General features: G+C 31.2%; 1 protein-coding gene across 7 annotated transcripts in view; it reads right to left on the reverse strand.

Moving 5' to 3' along the window:
* The window catches only part of LOC131850502 (uncharacterized), an 85,491-nt gene that overhangs the window by 4,685 nt on the left and 59,361 nt on the right, over positions 1–21,445 (reverse strand). For 2 of the 7 annotated variants that reach the window (XM_059200740.1, XM_059200746.1), the window contains 2 exons: positions 638–940; positions 236–355 (listed from right to left, as the gene is read on the reverse strand). In XM_059200740.1, coding sequence (XP_059056723.1) covers positions 236–355; positions 638–940 — 423 coding nt within the window. Of the gene's footprint in view, positions 1–235; positions 356–637; positions 941–4,282; positions 5,038–10,338; positions 10,624–21,445 lie in introns of those variants that run through there. The other 5 variants (XM_059200745.1, XM_059200743.1, XM_059200744.1 and 2 more) reach the window with 5 other exon arrangements.

Genomic DNA, 21,445 nt, shown 5'->3' on the forward strand with positions numbered 1-21,445 from the left:
TGATCAAAGGTCTTGTTTAAATATTAAAGTGCTTTGTGCTTTATTGAATTTATTTCATAAAAGTATTTCTACTCTATATAAGTTCGATATATAAATTAGTCTTATTGAATGTTTATTTTATGAACAAGAATATAATATGTCTATGTAATTACTCTATTATTATGATGTGACATTATAGATAGTAAACTATAAAAGACTATAGAGTAAAGTATTGTTAATAGAAAACGTAACTTACCGGACAATCTCGAATGTCGCCCATGCCGCCGGCCTGTTTTAATAATAATCCGAAGCTATCCCCATGTTCTCCCAAGGCAGCTTGCGCTGTCAAGGCAGTTGCAGATACATAATGCACCATCTGGAATGAAAACATATTTTTTTGTAAATATTTAGGTATCTACAAAGTTATGAGATGCGTAAAATTTATTTAGTATACGTGACAACTAAAACCTGAAAATAATTGATTAAGTTTGTATCTCTTAAAGACTTTCATTGCAAATATAAATTACAAAAGAAGAAAAGAATCATAGAAACCAATTAAAATTTGCCAATAAAAATGTACCTAACTTATGTACACAAAAACGGTCGAATTGATCCTTCTTACTTTTAGTATGTAGAAAATAACAACATCATTATATACCTGAGTAAATCGCAGCGGCTTCGATGTGGCATTACATGACCCGCACACGGATTGCTCGATGAGCATCATTGCAAACTTTCTATGAGGCACACAGTGTGCCGCTCTGCAGGCGTCATCGTCTTTTCTGTCTGCGGTTGTGGTAGCCACGTGAGCGTGGACCCTTAGGAGTAGGTGTTCGAAACATTCACTGGCGTCCGCCATGCAGCCCAGTTGAAAGCGGGCTCCACCGCCCCCAAGAGCCCGTCGCAGCGCGTCGGCAGCTGGGGCTCGCTCCGCTGACCATTGCAATTGCGTAAACAATTCCTGTTGAAGAAAACTTCCTATTAGTATACTTTTGACAAATTTCTAAAGATTCGCCATATATTATTTCGCAATATATACATAATATATATCACACGTGACTTGATTATTGTTATATAATGTGCTAAACTGGGACATGGTTCATCTGAGTAGATACGGCCAAATTAATACCAAATATCACCCCAATAAAATTCAATATTGTGTAACGTAACCTTATATCATAAACTATATAATATGATTCTATAGTGCATATGAGCAATAGTTCTCAACTTTAATAATAATGTATTCAGACTAGTGAATGAGCGACAGACATTTAAAAAGAATGTTATATTTCTTCAAAAATTTCTTATTTATTATAATATATTAGTTACTTAAGGTAAACTACCACTGACATTTTATATAAATACAGGCAATTTAACGCAAAGTAAAATTTCACCAAAATTCAACAGAATTAATGTTCTGTAACTCCCATGCAATATCAATTCTGAAAACTAAGTTATGCCTCCGAGCTCGGTAATTCGTATACGGGATACAGAAGTTATAAAATATTTCGACTGTAATTATCATACCTCTCTTGTAATATCGTAACAATAAAAAGAAACTAATATTTTTCTGTGTATAATTATAATTCTGCAAAAACAGATTTCTAAGGATTTGTATCTTTTTATTTAGTAACCATATCAGACGCAAATAAATAATTCTATTGATTATTAAAATAGGTTTATGTTTCAATAACAATATAATATTATACCGTTACTTTCTGTAAACGTGTATATTATGTAAAACAGTAGGGTTGGAACGGAAAACGTTATAATTTGATTTCTGCGAAAGGTTTTTGAACGGAAAAAACCAGAATCTTAATAACAGGCTGTCGAAGAAAGTGCTGGTTCGAGCGTAAATATTGTTAAACGATTTCGAATCTTAACGGTTGTATCGTAAGGTTCAAGTTGAGTGACATAAAATATGACATGGACCAAAACCAGTATAGCACGAATAGGTCACAAACACGCCATGACCCAGCCGATATCATCGTAAGACGTAGGTACAAACGAATAAGCTGTTTTGTATTTCGTAATCCGCTTTGTAAAACAGACAGGTTTTTAACGAATTGACCGTCACCATTTCTTCTTCGAAATAGTATCTAATACTAGCTGTATACTACGGCCTTGCCCACGTGAAATTAGCTAAAAAATACACTACGTGTAAAATTAGAACACTATATGTTAGTGTACCAAATTTAATTTTAAACCTTCTAGTAAGAAAGTGAAAGAGTACCAAACTTCTATCCATCCTCACAAACAGCAATTGACATTTAAAAAACACAACATTAGTGGGATTACTACATCATTTTTTTTATACTTATGAATTGTTGTTCTGTATACAACATATAAATATCTAGTAAATATTATTTGATTCTGTTTAGTTCATTTTATATCTTAATACGTTTTAGAAATCGATGGTATTCTAAAATACTTTTTACAATATAATAATGTTTTTCACAATATCTTTGTTCAAACATAATAAGAAACTCCGATTAAGTTTTTTGTAATCCATGTAACAATGTATTCTATGGATTACAAATCTGATTTTTTTATTATAAAAGTGTTTTACCTTCCACAATCAAATAGTACATACATAATTGTATGAACTAAACTGTAAAATGAGGATTATTAGCAACTGAAGTACTATGAAACTCAGTGTTGCAAACAAATCAGTTTGATAATAATTGTCTGAATAATACCAATAAATAACACGTGGTTAACGTTGTTGGTGTTATTAAGCCAATTTATTTAATCGCAAATAATCACGGAATTTATCAAACATAAAATGACGTTTGTGGTTCGAAACGGCGGATGTTGTGAGAGCGAGACTGAATACAGACAGCCATTGTTGCGTGAGAATGGTGTAGCCCACGCTCCCATACTCGCCGCCCGCCTAACGTAGCGCCGCTGATGTCGTGACCCTATCTGTGCTTCTTGCAATTTCTGATCGCCTAGTACCAATAGCTTATATTAACATATAGCGATCATGCGAAACGCCTCAACCGATTTAAAGAAAGGAGGGAGTTGTCATTATACTGTATTTTTTGTGTAATATACGAAGATGAAGTGAATTAAATAAAAATATATAATATACAATAAAGTGTTTTTTTTTCGCTTTTTATACACTCGTATAAAAAGCGAAAAAAAAAAACACTTTATTGAAACACTGTATAGTCTGGCTTATTTACCATAATAATATTATTTATGAGCTGCAATTGTAAAGAACAATGAAAAAAGTTAAAATTATAAAACCAAACCTAGCAAGCAATATAATAGTATTAACTTACTAGTCAATATTATGAAGGAAGATAGTGTTGACAATGGAAATTACGATGAGGACTTATTTGGTCTTCAACATTATATTAATATGTATAATACAACGTATATTATATGGTCGAGCATATATAATAATAAAAAAATGTAAAATGCTTCTAATTTTAAATTGTTTGTTTTTTTCTTACAATTCAAAAGCTGCTTCCATTTACAGTTCATCTGATCAATATTTATCAATCACTAGATAACAAAATGCATGACGCGTGTTCGAATATGAATAATAAAATATTTAAAGAGCTTATTTATCGTCGACGGAGTCACGTTATTTTCTTACGAGACAATAGACATTCAAGGCGCAACCTATACCGGAGGTTTGCGCATACATACTTAAGCAGCAGTGTTAAGTATTCTTTGTACAAATTGCTTTTTGAGGCTTCCACAATAGCCTTTAGGTCAGCGACGTACCATGCATCAGAAAACATGTCCGACCAACTCGGTACCTATTATTTTTACCTGCCGATTTAATTTCCTTTCAGTTTATTAACAACGTTAAATAATATTTTGCACAAACTAACGAAATAAATTTAATATTACATCCTATTAGGTAATGGTTAATTATATATTCAATTAATAAATGTCCATTAATATTTAATGAATTAAGGAATTCATTATCCTAATTGTATGCTTATGTTATACAGTCGTGAGCTAATTTGTGCAAATTGTAGCGTTGATGTCTTTTAAGTGTCAAACGTTTCACATATAAATCGAACCTTATAAATCGTTAATATGTAACATATATACTCATAGAAGATATATGATTATTATTATATTATTTATTAATTGTAACGTAGAGAAATTTTCTTTGAACATAAAAAATAGGGATAAGAAAATATCAGATGCCGTGTTCACCACGTGGCTCATGCATGCATGCATGCTACCGAACCAAATATCTAACATCCTAAATCCACGTGACTACATGAGTACACTTAAGAAAGAAAAAAGATCTACTCATTTATATATAAAAACTTACACGAAAAAGAGTCAACGTAGTTTGATTTAGTAATGGCGTTTGTTCAATCAATTCCCTTCTTGACGGTGCGGATGGCGGCCGTGACCGTGGTAGGGTATTATTCCTCACACCCGCCACCGAGTTGCTGAGCAGATCCTTCGGCGGCAAAAGCTCGATGTCCCACAGACCTTCAACTTTCTTCTGCATCGCCGTCCCGTTCTTCGTTCCAGCTCCATCGTTCGTTTCTTTACGTTTATACCGAAATTTTATCATCTCACTGAGTCCGCATCGCTGGCTCGATCACTCGATTAACTCACGATTCGATCAACTCGGATTTATTCGAATACATCGGCTGTATAAGGGAAATATACATTGCTATTGTGTCCGCAAGCAACGTATATGGCAATAAGTAAGCGAAACACGTACTATTACTATGGAGAAACTTTTCATTTGAATTCTATTCGAATGGTGTGGCCTACGCTTTGCTATGCACGCACTATTCCATATATAAATCCTATTTTATTACTGGATATGGTACATAGAAAAAAACAATTTCGGCGGGAAACAGTTGCACGAATAAACACGTCAGGTAAAATAGCAGGTGTTGGAACTACAGGTCCAAAAACACAACTGTCGCGTTGCATCGAGTCACTATTATCGAGGCACAGTATCGCGTCGCACAAATCACATTAATGACTATTTATATAATAACTAGTTTTGTAACACTAAACAGGACCGTGTCTCTACTTTGTACGGTCGAATCTAAGAAGGCTTGCATATAGACTGGCTTGAGACAACGGTGAAGAGGCGCGGGGGCGGGAAACCCAAGCACCTCTACCTTCCAGGTACTATGGTTTTTGTAATCTATTGTTAACGTAACTCACGTGGGTTATTCTCTGTCACTCTCTAACACATACTACGTTTAATTAGCATGTCTCTACGCTACGTGAGGCTTTGTTTATATTTCTATAGCGATAACTAAAGCTAAAAGCTTGGGTAGAGTTATAAAACTTTAGAACTCTGTTTGTTTCTTCACGTGTTACCCAGATGTGTAAAATAACTTTAAATTATTTTAAAGCAAAAATTTTCTTAATCTTAGAATTACATACTACATTAACAATAGGAACAAGAGATGCGAGAAATGTATATATTTTTTTATAAACCAGAGGAAGGAAGGTTTTGTTGAAAATCGTGGTATTTCTGTTTCAGCTATTAATTCTGACACTAAACCGACATTGACTTTACTAAGTATTGTGACTCAACATCCTCATGTCGCAAAGGTCAATTTGAGTGAAACTTTTGGTGTCACAAGCGTTCATGAGACGGACTGTGTAAAGATAGCATCCTTCTTGTATAAAAAAAATGCACGTGCAACAGAATACCAGAGAATTATTATATGTATACTCTATAATTTCGACAACTTCTACATTAATGTTTTAATAAAAATATCTATTAGTAACGTAAGCATACAAACAGTCTGCTTAAAGCATAAATATCTTAGCGAATATAAAATTTGTTCCATAAAATAAGCTACTTTAATCATGACAAAAATTTTAAGTACGGTGGTATGTCCTAGGTAAACTTAACGATTTCAATAAAGAAACATCAAAATTGGCGACATCACCATCTCAAAACTCGTATACTAACTCTCAGCCCTACAATGTCGTCAGTATGAGTGCGATGCACTCACTTTATGACAAATAAACAATATGGCGCTATAAAACTGACGTGTGCCCTATTGTTGCCTTAAAGTAATGAGTCACATTTGAGGAATGTAAGGGATGAATAAACAAATAACGCAGGACCCTCTCACGTACGGTATATATACAAAATAAAAAATCACGACATTCCCATTTTTCTTGCACTCACTTCATATTTAGTTCTCATGAACGAACTTTCACGGCGTGAGTCAGTCTGTAAGTATGCCGAAGTTGTAAAATATGTGGTCAGCTTCCTCCGATTATGTTTGTTGATATATATTCTAATTAAGGTAGATATTAATACTAGTTAATCGAGTGTCTTCTTGAAATTTCCTTTAGAAAAAAAATTATGTATTTTATTTCAGACATACCGAGTCTGAAATAAATTATTGCACTTGCATTTATTAGAGAAATCTTGTATATAGTAAAACAAATGTATAACAAAATTCTATTCTTTATAAAAACTTCATGTTATTTTTAAATATACATATTTAAATAGTATATTAATTAAATCGTCTATAAATAATTAACAAGAACATTAACGTATATCGGGTATAATTAAACCTCGTTATCATTCACACGAATCATTTAGTGTTATAATCTGTGCGTGATTCATACGACGAACATATATTATATGTAATCATTACCTATGCTTTTATAGCTTTGGATTTCTTGGAACTACGCTGAGATACGATTGAAATCGTGAAGCTCTTAAAGGAAAAACCGAATAAAAACGCCTACACACTTAAACTTGTCTTGATATAGAATTTACCTAATACGGCTTTTTGCAATGAAACATTGTAAGAAAACTACAAGTATACCTATACTGTATGTACTGAGAATTTTAAAATTAATAGCAACATGTGAAATCATTTTTGTACAAGAACACAAGACAAAGTAAATGATACTCATATAGGAAGTGATACACAAGTTATCAATTAGCTTATATCGAGCAGAGTGAGCCAACCGTGAGACGTTCTCACATGTAAGATTGTGATCCGATTACAGTCTACTTTATAATATAATGGACGATGTGAAAAACTTTATTACTTTAGAAACTATGATATTTCAAGACATACATATATTGAAACAAATTAGAGCTCCAAATTATATTCTTGTAATTAGCCAATAATATTCTTATATTGAAACTAAATACAGCTCCAAATTATATATTTTTTAATTAGCCAATATTTTATTTGTTATGGAATGGCAAACAAGTTTAATCCACCAGCTGTTAAATGGTAACTGTCGCCTATATGGTATACATGAATAGCACCACGGACATCATGTTATCATGTGAGGTTCGTAAAACTCTCATACATCACCATTGCTGAAAACTAAGATGTCACGCCTCTTATTCTAAAATTTTACTCCCTTATCATATTCTTCAACCTAAACACTATCTACAAAGCAAGATTGAAGTCCACGCAAAAGACTTTTTATAGAGTCTATCTCTAAACGAAGAAGCCTAATAAGTTAGATTTAATCGATCTCTAATGACTTTTAACTAACAATATACGGCTAATACGAAATAGAGTACTTAAGATGTGCAATTAAAAGCTTGCCTTGTAATCTGACTGTACTATCTATAAGATTAGAACAAATAACTTGGTTTAACAGTTGGTACAATATGCGCGAATAAACTGGTACTTCGCTATCCGCAACGAGTTTCACCACAATTCACCGAATACGGGATTTTACATGGCTCAGATCCGTGAGTATCACTATCAAATCATCATGTTACTCATACTATTACGACAGTAACCTTACGTAGTGATAGTAAAGTTTTACCGAGGTACACTTTGTAAAAATAATTTGAATTGGCAAACAGTTTCCTTAAGCTGTAACTGGGCAATAGGGATAGTGATAAAAATTAATACAGGCATAATAGGCCGAAAGGTCTTATAGGAATACAAAAATATTGAAGATTTGAATAAGTCAGTGAAATTACGTACAGGATATGGAGTCATAACAATCCTCTAATAACTTATGAGTGGTATTACAGGCGACCTATGATAATGTGATGTCAATAGTTATATATATATAGTCGTTGGTTACTATTTAGAATCAGATGGATCGTAGGCTTCTTTACTATTCTTGTTACGTAAAAATTATAATAATTGTAAGTTTTTTATATAAACACAACAATACAGCAGGTACCCCTAATGTAGGGATATTGGCTCATCTTTAGGACAATTATAAAATGAACCAATTTAGTAAATTGAATGGACATGTGTATCGAAAGCGAACTATGGCGTTACCAAGGTGTAAAGCAACAAACAATGTTCAATTGTGCTTTGCCGGAACACTTAATTATATAGAATCATGTATTGCAGAAATCTATTGTATTATAATACGTATTGGATTCTATGAATTAGGTTCAAGGTGTATATGAAATTATACTCCATTAGATATAACAGATAAGTACAATTACTTGCAATATTATCTGATTAGAACAAAAATAAGAATCTACTGTATAACACATATCTTTGGCGGTTTTAATGCTGAGCAGCATATGTTCAAATGTACATTTAACTAAAATACCTCTGCATATATTGAAATAAATATATGTATATATATATATATATGTATATATATATATATATGTATATATATATAATATATGTTTAGAGCTAATTAAATGTTCAACCCATTATCAATACGACAAATGAGTCATATTACAAGTACCAGAGAAAGTAAATAAAAAAAAACAATTAATCGATAGTATGATGAACTCTAGTAATTGTAAATCTCTTGTACCGATTCCGATTAGTTCTCGTATTTATCGGCGTCACAATCGATTTGCACACGCAACATTAAATTCAATTGCAACGCAGCAACTAGTCGTTGTGCAAGTATTCGATAAAAGAGCGATATATAGATATATATTTATCGTAGATCGTCCATATAAAATATAATAGAGCGCTATGACAATAAACAACAATCAAGCCTGATTTTGGCGGGAACGAATATCTAATTTATCAAATGAATATCTAATTTACCAAATGAATATCTAATTTCGAATAATCAACTTCGTTCATAATAATATTAGGCACATCTATTCACCACATCATCCAGGTGACGGAAATGTGCAGAAAACAAAGAGAAGAGAAGACTGGTATAATTCTATTTGGACTGAATGATATAAATATTTATAAATATTACATCAATAATAAAAACATTTGTTAACTAAAAACCTTCAACCTTCACGTCTATAGATACAGATCTGTATTTAATTAGAACTTGTTTAATCTGTACCTCTTGTAGATCATCAGCATTGTTAAATATGGTCTGGTAGTCCTTATTTGAAAGTACTGACGACCTTAAGTGGCTCGCAGCTAAAGTGGTAAGACTTGCAAGCAATTAGGAAGCAAGGACAATAATGTTTGGATTTAATTTTGTAACGAATGCAAACGTGGGTTAGAAATTTGGCGAATTTGCGTATGTATCAAGTGTATGTTGATTTGTCACAGATATGTCTCTATATGTGTGGGTGAGTACGAAACAATGGGGACCGGATAATTGTCTGTAATTAGTGACGCATTACAACAACTGTTCGACACATAGCTATCGATATATTTAAGTGGAGTATTCTGTTTGGTTGAAAAGACCATCAACAAACTCATATTGTTCATTATTCTGTTACTAGTACCTTCTTTCATAATATGACGAACTATCTATAATTTCGAATTATTGTTATACGTGCCTTTATATAGTTTATTTTTTATAATTCCTCGCAAGCAACAATAGAATAGCCTAGAATAATTTATTAAATATTCCTAATTGAACACTATATTGCCAATTACTTGGCACATACGCACGGACATGGATAGAAAAATATCCATATTATATTTTCAATTTCTAACAGTATCATACTATAGAATAAAGGAATGCAATAGCCATCTATCATGTTGAACCCAAGATTCCTTAGGCTTGCAAATGCAGCACCTGGCATCCCGTTATCGACGCCCATGAATATAAATAGACTTCTTAATGCACTTGTAACACAAAATAATGTATGGCAATTAATAATGCGAGTAAGGGTGGGCTTATCTCAGTAAGTGATCTGTTGTAATTAATCTCATGTAGTGATAGAGAAGGAAAAATAAAGGCAAATTAGCGGTAAATATAGAGATCTTAATATTTCAGATGACGAAGTATAACGGATAACTTGTACAAAGTGGGCTACAGAAACGTACATTACTATCAAAATGACAATGAAGAAAATATTATATATAGAACATAATATATTTTCAAGCAATGTATATAAATGGAATTCGACCCTGAACGACGTTTATTCGCTTACTTATTGCAATAGCTTGTTACAGACATTTAAATAACTGAGGTAACTTGAACACATTTGAATAGCAACAGTACCTTAAAGCTGTCAAACACAAGGCTAACCTCTAATATTACCACTTCACTGTATGAAATCACTTCCAATAATTACAATATATACGATACCGTTCACTTGAACACAGGTTAATAAAACTTTAATAGCCTATGACACTTGCACTCATCTATGTTCACATATCCAATCACATAGTAGGTAATCCATGAACTTTTACGGTAATTTCCAAAAACTAAGTACCAATTTATAAAGTGTATGTCAATTAATTTATTAACACAGATCAATACGCGACGTCTAACCACGACGGTGGAGTGGCAGCATGTACAGAGAATAACAGAACAGTGACAGGCTGCGCAAGCGCATATGCGCGACAAAGATAAGCAATGGAGGCTTTGGCGCCAAGCTAGTAGTCGCGTAGGAGTGAGCGAGACGCACGAGAGGCTTTTGAGGGGGTCCGGTTACGTTTCTACTCGTGCTTGTTATGGCAAAGATTAAATCTTCGAAGTCGAAGCAAAATAAGAATTAATGGAGCTCACGACGTAACGATGACCTAATTTGGTTAAAACTAGCAAAAGGAGTATGACAAAAAGTACACTGATAACAAGGAAACAAAAAGACGTGAATTGATCTCTAGTATTCACAACGGTATCGGCAATATACGGCAACTGTAAGTGTTCTAATTAATCTTCTAATTAAAGAAACGACAATAATTATTAAAATAGTTAAAGATGGACTCAACGCTAAATATTAAGCAAATTGTATATTTATGTATAGCATATTCTCCCGAATAAACCCTCAGCATATTATAAGATAATAGACCAATGACTTATTTGGAGATAAAGTCAGAAATTAATAATTGAAGAAATTTGGTCAAATCTAAAATGTTGATCAATAGTCGTAGGAGTATAATTTGTCAACAAACCAGACAAAGATCACTAATCTGAAATGAAGGCCAGTATATCTACTTGATAGATTATTAACAACATAAAATGGATTATTAACAACTAAAACAGTTACTAATATATTATTACTTAATTGTATTATATATAAGAGTAATTCATGAAGATATTCTTAGATTAGTATCTTGATTACAGCTCTAACGATTTCGATAAAAATTAGTATTTTTAGATCGTTTGTTTTGTAAATTTAGTTCCTTTGACAGGCGAGACTTTATACTAAAAGAGACAGTTACTTTCAGATAAGTGTAAATGACTTTACATCAAACTGTACTTAAATAGAACAGTATCCGTACAAGCAACGAACTGGAAAAATTCAAAGATAATTCTTGAGAAATCTATTATATTTCTTAGTTATGATAAACAAATAGACAGTTGGTGACAAAATTACCTTGAACTTGCGATAACCTTAAAAAGTATACGATAATGGAACAATTTTAAAGGTAATAGTACTTACGGGTATCTGTGTTATATGTAATGTGTGTCTATTGTTTTATGAATCAATATAAGCTAAATTTCTTTCTGTATTCAAATATTTACTACACAGACCCGTCTGCTGTAATATACCCGATTCATTAAAAACTACTAGTTACTATTACATCTAGTCTAGCATGGAAGTCAAAATCCAATGGTAATTAGAAAAATTACCATTGGATATATAATCAGTTATAATTACATGAAAGTCGAAATGATTATACAACTTAAAATGTACCTTAAATAAGAGTGAATTTAAATTTAATTTTACTTCTATTTCTGAATAAAGAAATAACTAATAGGTATACATCATAAATAAAACCATACATTAGATAACTATGTAACGTGGTAAAGTTTTATTTCAAAACAAATTATACTAAGCTGGTAATAGAGATTCTGTTAGTGCTGAAGTTCAAGTTGCTAAATTCAACGAAACCACGCTATGACACTACACAATTATACATGGCGATAACAATACGAATGGCGCAATATGACGCCGGTGTTATCGTACTTGATGCATTTCTTCCGTCACTAACCGTTACTACGATAAAACTATCCACTTTCAAGATACATGTATATAACACACTACTTATACTTGGTACTTTCCTAAATACGTATGACTTTTATTCAATATTAGGGATCGCACAGATTACAAATCTTTGAATTTCTCGGCTTGTTCTAATAATATAACATGTATTAAACATATAACACTCTTAACTTACTCTAACTATTGCTGAAATCTGCAGTAAAATCCGCTATGTAATTTAAAGATAAAAGCAAACAGACAGCGGCGGTGATTTTGTTTTATACTATGAAAAGATAAGATAATATAATTTATTTTATATCGAGTTTAAAAAAAAAATATTAAATGCACTTGAACTAAAAATTTTATGGAGATTGTTACATTATCGTTTATGTGTCGGTAATTAGCAAAATTATCTTTACATTTAAATTCAATGTCATTGTAAAAGACATTATATTTTTAACCATTTAGCCAACTATGGCGAAACAAAATCTTCGAAGTTATAATTTTGACTGGCATGTAAATGCAATAACTTCTAAAATTCTTATTATTATTATATTTATATTTCTTATCAGAATTTGGCAAATAAGGTATAATCGTATAGGTAGAATCGTTTGATCATCCACTGATTATGGGCTACACGACGTAATATTAAATTTATCATGGCGTCCTATAGAAGACAGAGTCATGACTATTTTTAATCAAACACCCGGTTATATTTGTATTTTAAATAGTAATTATTTACAGTACATTATTAACAATAGCTGATACGAAACTAAACGCCCTCAGTTATGTTGAAATTTGAGCATATTTTATTGCTGTGCCGAATGCACCGAATCATCCTGAAGAAGACTACCGTATGAAGTTTAAACAATTGTCGCAAAAGACGACACATAGTATATTCATTAAATTTTCGTACATAATAAAAACATGTTAGTGTAAAAATGAACATAAGGTTTTTTAAAGTACTATGTTTTTTCAGTGAAGTACAAAACCGTTGGCAATGATCACGCCAATGTATTCAAATGTCTAATAACGAGGTTATACATGAGGCTCGTTATAGACGTATTTTAGCGCAATCAACGGGCTATTTCAAATGCCAAAAGTGTATTTTACGGTTCAAAAGTTTTGCAACAATATAATGAGATTAGATACTTTTAATATATTTAAAAGATAGGTGTTGTAAACTTTGCTGACTAAATTCGCCGGTAGATTCATAAGATAACCACATAATATGTATATAGATTTAAAATAATGCTATCAGAAGATCAATGTATAGGAAAACTAAGTAGCCAATATAACAGTCGAAAATATACCATAGTTGGTATAATATAATGTTGGTTTTAGGCTAAACTTGATTTAAAATTACTGACTTGTACTGTGGATACCAAGTCAACACACCTTTCGGTTACAGAATAAATTTAATAAGATTAGTGCTATTGTGACGTATATATGTCTGCAATCCTAACTATTCCTGGGACTTATATGAACTTAAATTACATAGACATGCATGAAACAGATAATTATATCAATATGATTATAAGTATCATAGAACTGGCAATAATTCGTGTACTTTATATTTATGTTTTAAGTACACAAACACGAATAAATGTGGTTTTCATAATTAACCAAATATAATAATCTATAGTAAAAGTCATGAATAGGAATTATAGTATCAATTCAAATAGTTTTTTTAGAAATAGAAAGTAATGAAAAAGCATTACAAATTAAGCAATAAAGTAAAACGTGCGTTGATAATATAAACCTGTACTTAGATGACGAATATATCGAGCACCTTTTGCTAAATGGTGATCTTTTCAATATAACAGCTAGAGTATTTGTATAAATCAACAAAGGAACGACTAGAGTCATTGGAGGTTCACACGGCAATAAAATATGAGTTAAGGTAGCAGTCCATGTATACCGTTACAAAAACTTTTAACAAATTTTATCATTCAGTCTTCATATAATGTGCTCTTTTCTTTTTAACTCTTGGGAACAAGCGTTGGGGATTATTTGATTATTTCCTGTTAAATGTGGTATCTTTCATCTTTAGTTTTAGAAACTTGGATCGTCAAAGCAACAGCTCAAGTTATAAGGTCTTCAAACACTCAAGTAATGAGAATATATCGATAATAAGTTTATACATAATCGAAATTTTCAAGTACATATTTATTAATGTTTTTTATAATAGAACAATTTATAATATTCTAAAGTAACACTGTACTTGTTACTACATCAATACAGAAATGTATATTAATTTAATTATACAAATTTACTACTATAAAATTATTAAATTAAAATTGACTGCGTTAAAAATTATTTCTTTTGTTAATTTTAATTCCTAAATTTAGTGTGTCAAGTAACTTGTAAAATATTGTGATAGCCCACTCTCACTGTGACGATGTGTGTCGTCGGCCTGGTTCTACTATACACTTGTTCATTTCACTTGCAACCTGTTTGAACGCCCAAACAACACCTACTAAACTTGAATTATTCATTTGCAATTAATACAAATTTGAATCAATTGAGACAAGTCAATAGCTAATTGGATCGTTTCCTTTCAATTGTAAATTGCTCGAATTAAGTCCAAGCATAATAAAATAGAGACGAATTTTTAAATCTTAAGTGGTGATTGCTGTGATGCTGTGATGTGTGATGAATCATGTTTTTAAACTTTATTAAGCAATTTAAAACCAGATATTCGTTGAATTTCAGTATTCCGTGGTCGGGAGAATCTACCTTAGCTACCAAAATCATCATTATAGGACAATTTTTATGATTGATATGTTTTAAGTTTCCATTTTTCCAGTAAGATTGTTCCTTTGAGATATTTAACTTCACAAATTTTATATCACTTATTCTACTTATCGTAAAATTAATTTCTTTCAAAATTTAAATAGTAATATAATTAACTAAATAGTATAAAAACAGTTTCTTAACGCTATATCAATAATGTCAATGTCGGTTGGACTCCATTTTCCGCAATTAGCCTCTCATTCGGGCCGTTGTGCGTGTAGTTTATATAGCTATATCAATAATACAACTTTAAACTGAATAGTATTGTTATTGTATGCACCAAAACTAATACGTGCTCTATACAAATAAATTGCAATGCGTGTCTAATTGCAATAATTACACTCAGCTAGATAATAGATCAGACATACATTCCGCGTGTTGTACCTGACCAGTAAACATTCGCTATGGGTTGAAGGCTAACGTCATAGAGCCGTATTAAATAGAGACGCTACCTACTCTACTTGTAGCGATTAATAATTAAATATATAAAACTCTTGGAAAATACAGTAAATCATTTTTAGTCGGTAAAAAAAAATATCTGCGTAAAATGTCTGTGCCTATTCATAATGTTACAGTAGTTAGTAGAGTATATGAAATTATACTCAGCAGATCAGTAGAGAGTCAGAAATTTTGACGTTCGTTATGACATTTTACAAAAGTATAGTATGTATTAATTTCAAACAAATTAAAATGTGAACTATTCTAATATATTTATACTAATATAATAAAGAAATGAAGATAATAGACAACTATCTTCTGCGATTTTTAAAAAATACATTATTCCAGAGTGATATAACGTACAATACATATTCTGTTAATATATACAATATACACAAAATTCTGACCATCCGAGCATAGCCGCAACCGGTCACAAGTAAAGAAAATGTGTTATCATTTAATGCCATTTTCAGAATTATAAAAAGACCACTCTAATACGTGAACTGCGTGGTTGGTAGTAGTTTTACCCAAGTGCATTGCTGCTTCTAACGCAACTCTCGTATTGTTTCCCACAGTCGAATTACTGACCAGACTGTTGTTTCTATTGTTTACGGAGTGATTGTATTAAGGGTGGCATAATCTGTAACTACTGTTGTTCCTTATATACTCGAATGTAGATAGGTGTTCATCAGATTAACAATAGGACCTGATAACATATAACAAGATATTGAAGTGCTACAACAATTCTTTGACAAATAGTAAATTAACAAGACATGTGTTTGTAATATTACAATAAAATAATAAGGAAGAACTTAAATATTAGATCGAGTAGGATTAGTCACGTTTTGGCTAATCCTATTTGACACTAATCCTACAAAGCAGGGCTAATATACAAAATTATTCACGAATGCAAATAGATCCATAAAATATGCTATTATATTTTATTATGAAATTCTTTTAAATAGCAATTATATCCTCTGCCATGTACTTAGGTTCAGTTTACAATACTCCTCCTAGGATTAATTTTTTGGTATAAACTTAATTATTTACGTAATCTATTTTTATTTATATCTGTGGTAACAAACACAGTAAGATAAAATGTTGAAAATAACGGACAACATAGTTATTAATGTCTAATCGTCACCAATTTTATAATCTATCTGTGGGCGAAAACCTTGTTTGCAATTATGTAGGAGTCAAGTGGAACATTCACAATACAAGACTAAAATTATAATATTAACAATCAGTATTTATTTTTTGACACCGCTAGGTGCCAAGATTATTGTAGTATCATCCTTATAAGTAGAGATAAGCATAAATTAAATAATATTAACTCATAATCTATACTTTATTAATATTAAATATTTTTTTGCAAACATACCTTCATTTATTTACTTTGCATCCTTAATAACCGAGATCTTAGTGTGGAAGAATTATCGTTCATCATTTTGTTATTCTTTATAAACACGACAAAAAAAACAATACATTAATTAATTATTGACACATAATGGTTAATATTTATGGCGTGTATAGATTACACTTGAAGGTCATTTTACCTACTATTTCGTGATCAGAACTACATTCTTTTTTAAATAAATGATGTGTGGAGAACTGGTTTTAATTCTTTAAAGCTGAATAACATATTAAATTACCGACTTTTTAAAAACTATTTAATTAAACTATTTAACTATTATAATTTATTTAACTACTTAAAATCAACTAAACCATATTTCTTGACATTTATAAATACTTGCGTAAAAAATAGCCGAAAGTTCTAAGCCGAAAGAAACCTCCTCCTTCCGAAAAAAATATTTTAAATGAACTACAATGACAGCCAAGTTTAATCTTTGTTTTACTAATTAAGCAAAAGAAATAAAATTATGAATGTAGGAAATAAATCATTATCAAAATCGCTTCAAAGTTGTCAAATATTGCGCGTAACATATTGATATCTGTTTAAACCGTCCTGAAACATTTAGGAATCTGTAATTTGAAAACAATAACGTAACAATATTCGTAAATCTACACATATAGCGTAAGATAGTATGACATGGCAGAACTGGGTGTAAACGAGAAGCAAAACCGGTCCTGCAGCTGCGCGTGCGCTGGTACTATACGTTATATTCTATAAACTTATACGGTACCTCTATAGGTATATATCATCGTGGATCAGTCACGATTGGAGGCCAGGATACTGATACCCGTGACATGCGTTGCGTGATGTTCCCTCATGAAATGGAATCGTTTTTTTTACGCTAAATAAGCGTTATACATGTACGTTTCTTTATTCACCACTATTAGTTTTTTTTTTCAAAGATTATTAATACTATTAATAAATTATTATATTACTTTATAATTTAATATAAATTAGATTCGCAAAGCCGAGATTTCTTAAAAAGAGTTTTCTTTTACTAATCGCAGAAAACACTATTTATTAATAAAATTAATAATTTAATTACATCTGCTGTATTTTTCTGATGTTTATTCTACACAGAATAATCACAAAACTTACATTTTAAATATATAAATGAGATGCACAAGGCCGAGTTTATTTCTAAAAAGACAATTTTCCCACCAAATCTCGAATCGTTACGAATTTTTTGTACACCTTTACGTGTACAAAAAATAAAACATTGGGATATTTAATTTTTAAGTATATTTCTCGTGTAAATGAAGTATTGTAAAAACAGAAGTTAGAAAAAATATTAAAAAGAGAAATTGATCATTAACCATGTACCTATACCCAAATATACACATAGATATACAATTATACATCGTCAAACTAGACCATTCTACTAGATCAACTTAAATCAGCTTAAATATTGTTTTTGTAAGACCATGACCCAAGAATAAATGCGTAGTGACAGCCATGTTAGGGGTAAATTGTTCATGTGGTCACACTGCGGTTTTGGCCACAGAATGCCTACCTTTTTGACATAGAGGACAGACACGCGTAGGTCCTCTGTGGTTTGGAGTAAAAAGATACATAATACTCACGTGGCCATATCAAATCCGGATTATCAATAAAGTGCTCTGTAAAAATCTGTCAAAGTGAAGTTAGAAGTTTAACATCGTTCATGGCATATATCTTTAGTGTATTAATATTAATATATATTAAAATATATATATAAATATGAATATACTAATATCATAAATTTAAAAACACGCATATGTGTCTGTGCGTTTGTTACCATTTCACGTTTAAACAAATTAACGGATATTAATGAATATTAACAATAAAGGGATTAACGAGGACGGATATTTATATAAAAAAATATAACGTCTAATATTTCAGTAATTCTAAACCTTCTCCTTTAATAGTCATTATCATCTATGGCAGGATGTTGTAAGTTAGAAGGGTAAGGATAACTCTGATTAGTATATCCAGCCGTCTATACGGCGTAGTTGACTAACGAGATTTGCTGCAAGAAATCTCTTGTTAGAGATTAGATTGTAAATCATATTTAGGTATGTACATGTTACATGTTTTAATATTTTTCTGTGTGCAAGAAAGTATTAAGAGACTCGTGCTTACATTAAGTCTTAGAATCAGTTTTGAGTACCGACTGATATAATATGTTAACGGTACAATTCATACGGCGCAATTTAGTCCTAAGCTAAGAAGAACTCGTATTATGGTTACTGGACAACTGATATAAATACACACATATTATACACATAATGACAAAAAACAATTATATTCATGAATACAAATATTTTTAGACCGTGCAAGAAATCGAACCCATTGTAAGTAAGGCAGTATGCTAACCGGCTAGACCACCGAGGCCGATATAAAATTTTTGTATTTCAGTAATTAACATTTATAAACTCAAAACTCAGATTATGCTTTCAATAGGTCATGACATAGTCAATTCTATCTATGTGCAATATATTTACAAAGTTTGCTAGTTTCTAGAAAACCTATTGTTATGAAATAGATACTGCTATCTGAAACAGTGGTGTAATTGACAACAGTGTTATTGCTAGCCCAGTTTGTATGCAGCTGGGGAACACGTACCACAGCGACACACTTACAAGAAACGTGCTTGCCAACATTATAATTTTACTATAACTCTATTTTAACCGACAGCCAAAAAGAGTACACGTTCTACGATAGTATTGCTGCTCATGTGTAAAGTTACCGGTTGTAACTTGCCATCAAAAACTTTTCAATCCGTTTTCTTTAAAAAAAAATAGTAAGTCTGAAATTGATAAAATGTTTACCAAACATGGATGAAGGATATTTATCAATCCTATTTCTTTTAAAAAATAGGAAACTTGTAAGAATTTTTTTGCCACAGCTGATTTCAATGATGTGAGACCTTTGTGAGTCACATATATGAGTACATTGTTGTTTTGTTTTCTGTGGAAAGGCGCTTAAAGGAAATGCACTTGTTATAATGAATGCAAACATTGCAAAATAAAACTTTAATTCAAATTAAATCACTCTCGAGATGAAACATCAATTTTACTAACGATTTTTAATTTTTATAAATATGTAATTAATATATAATTACATATTTATAAAAATTAAAAATAACACAACATATCATATAAATATTATACCCTAAACATAAACAATAAATGATTTATCCCATTTTATTATCATTGTAATTAACAATGATAATAAAATGGGATAAATCATGTTATTTTTAACAATATACAAGAAAAAAGGCGTAAAAGATATTAAGTCCCAAGGCATCCAATTAGAGATTATATTTTTAAAAATTCCGAATATCACAGTGGTTGCAATAAGCGTAATTATTACTATAAAGTTAATATTTATACTTTCATACATAGATACATTAACATATAAATATGAATATATAATTACATTTACACATTCAGTGATCTTTTCACTGTTCTCGCTGGCGTATACCTACTTTGAGGAAAGTAGATGTAAAGTAAAAGTTTTAATTAGCGGTTGATGCAGTGAACAAACAACGTTTCATTGTCTACCTGAAATCCTCGTTTCTTACCTACCACCTTATTTCTTACCTTACAATACACCCAACAAACCAAAATATATAATAAAATCTTAATCTGTTAATAGTTTTATTAATAAAAATGTTATTTTAATTTTTAACCGTTGTGTGCCTGAGCAAGCTAATTAGAAGATAGAAACTGTTTAACCGTGGCGATTTTCACTAATTATAGCAAGTTTCCCGTAATATGTTATGTTTCATCATTTCAGTCAGTACCCAAACAAAAAAATTAAGTTAATCAATTATTATTGCGAATACCACACGTATAAAGACGTGGAAGAATAATACCTATCAGTTATTTTTCGAGAAAACCCTGAAATTATCAAAAGAACAGGTTACGTACAGTCAGTACATACATATATAACACCCACTGTTCGTTTGAATTTTTTTCCTGTATTTTAGTTGAAATTTCAAAATTACAAGTACTAGTAATCTTAGGCTATACATTTACTGATACGTTGACTAATTGATCATTCATAGAAAAAATTGCCGCAATTCTTTATTATATTTACCCAACCGACCAAATAACAAATATTAACTAATGTGTAAGTATTTACAATACACTCTTGGGCTCAATAAATCAATTACCGTACCATCTGACAGTATGCCCTCTCATCCGTGTCTGCTTATTGCTTGCTTACAGTACATCTCAATTTACTCTCCGCTGTTCCGGAACTTGATTGATCTTGGCCAAAGTTAATAGACCCCAGTCTACCTCTGTACTATGAACAATGTGCGAAAATGTAAAGATGATTGTGAGAGCTTTAATTTTGGTCAATCGGAAGTATTCCCAAAGTCAGATTCGCTTCTTCGCCTCCTAATTTTAATTTTGGACGCAGCTACCCGTAAATGTCAATAAAGTGTTAATTGATAGACGGGCCCTGTTGTTACTAGACAAATTTTTTTGTTTAGTTTATAGGCACTGAAAAAGTGGTTGTTAGGTATCACTTACGAAATA

Source organism: Achroia grisella, unplaced genomic scaffold (assembly GCF_030625045.1).
Source record: "Achroia grisella isolate CSIRO2021 unplaced genomic scaffold, CSIRO_AGI_Agris_v1 utg770, whole genome shotgun sequence".
NCBI classification, from domain to species: Eukaryota; Metazoa; Arthropoda; class Insecta; order Lepidoptera; family Pyralidae; genus Achroia; species Achroia grisella.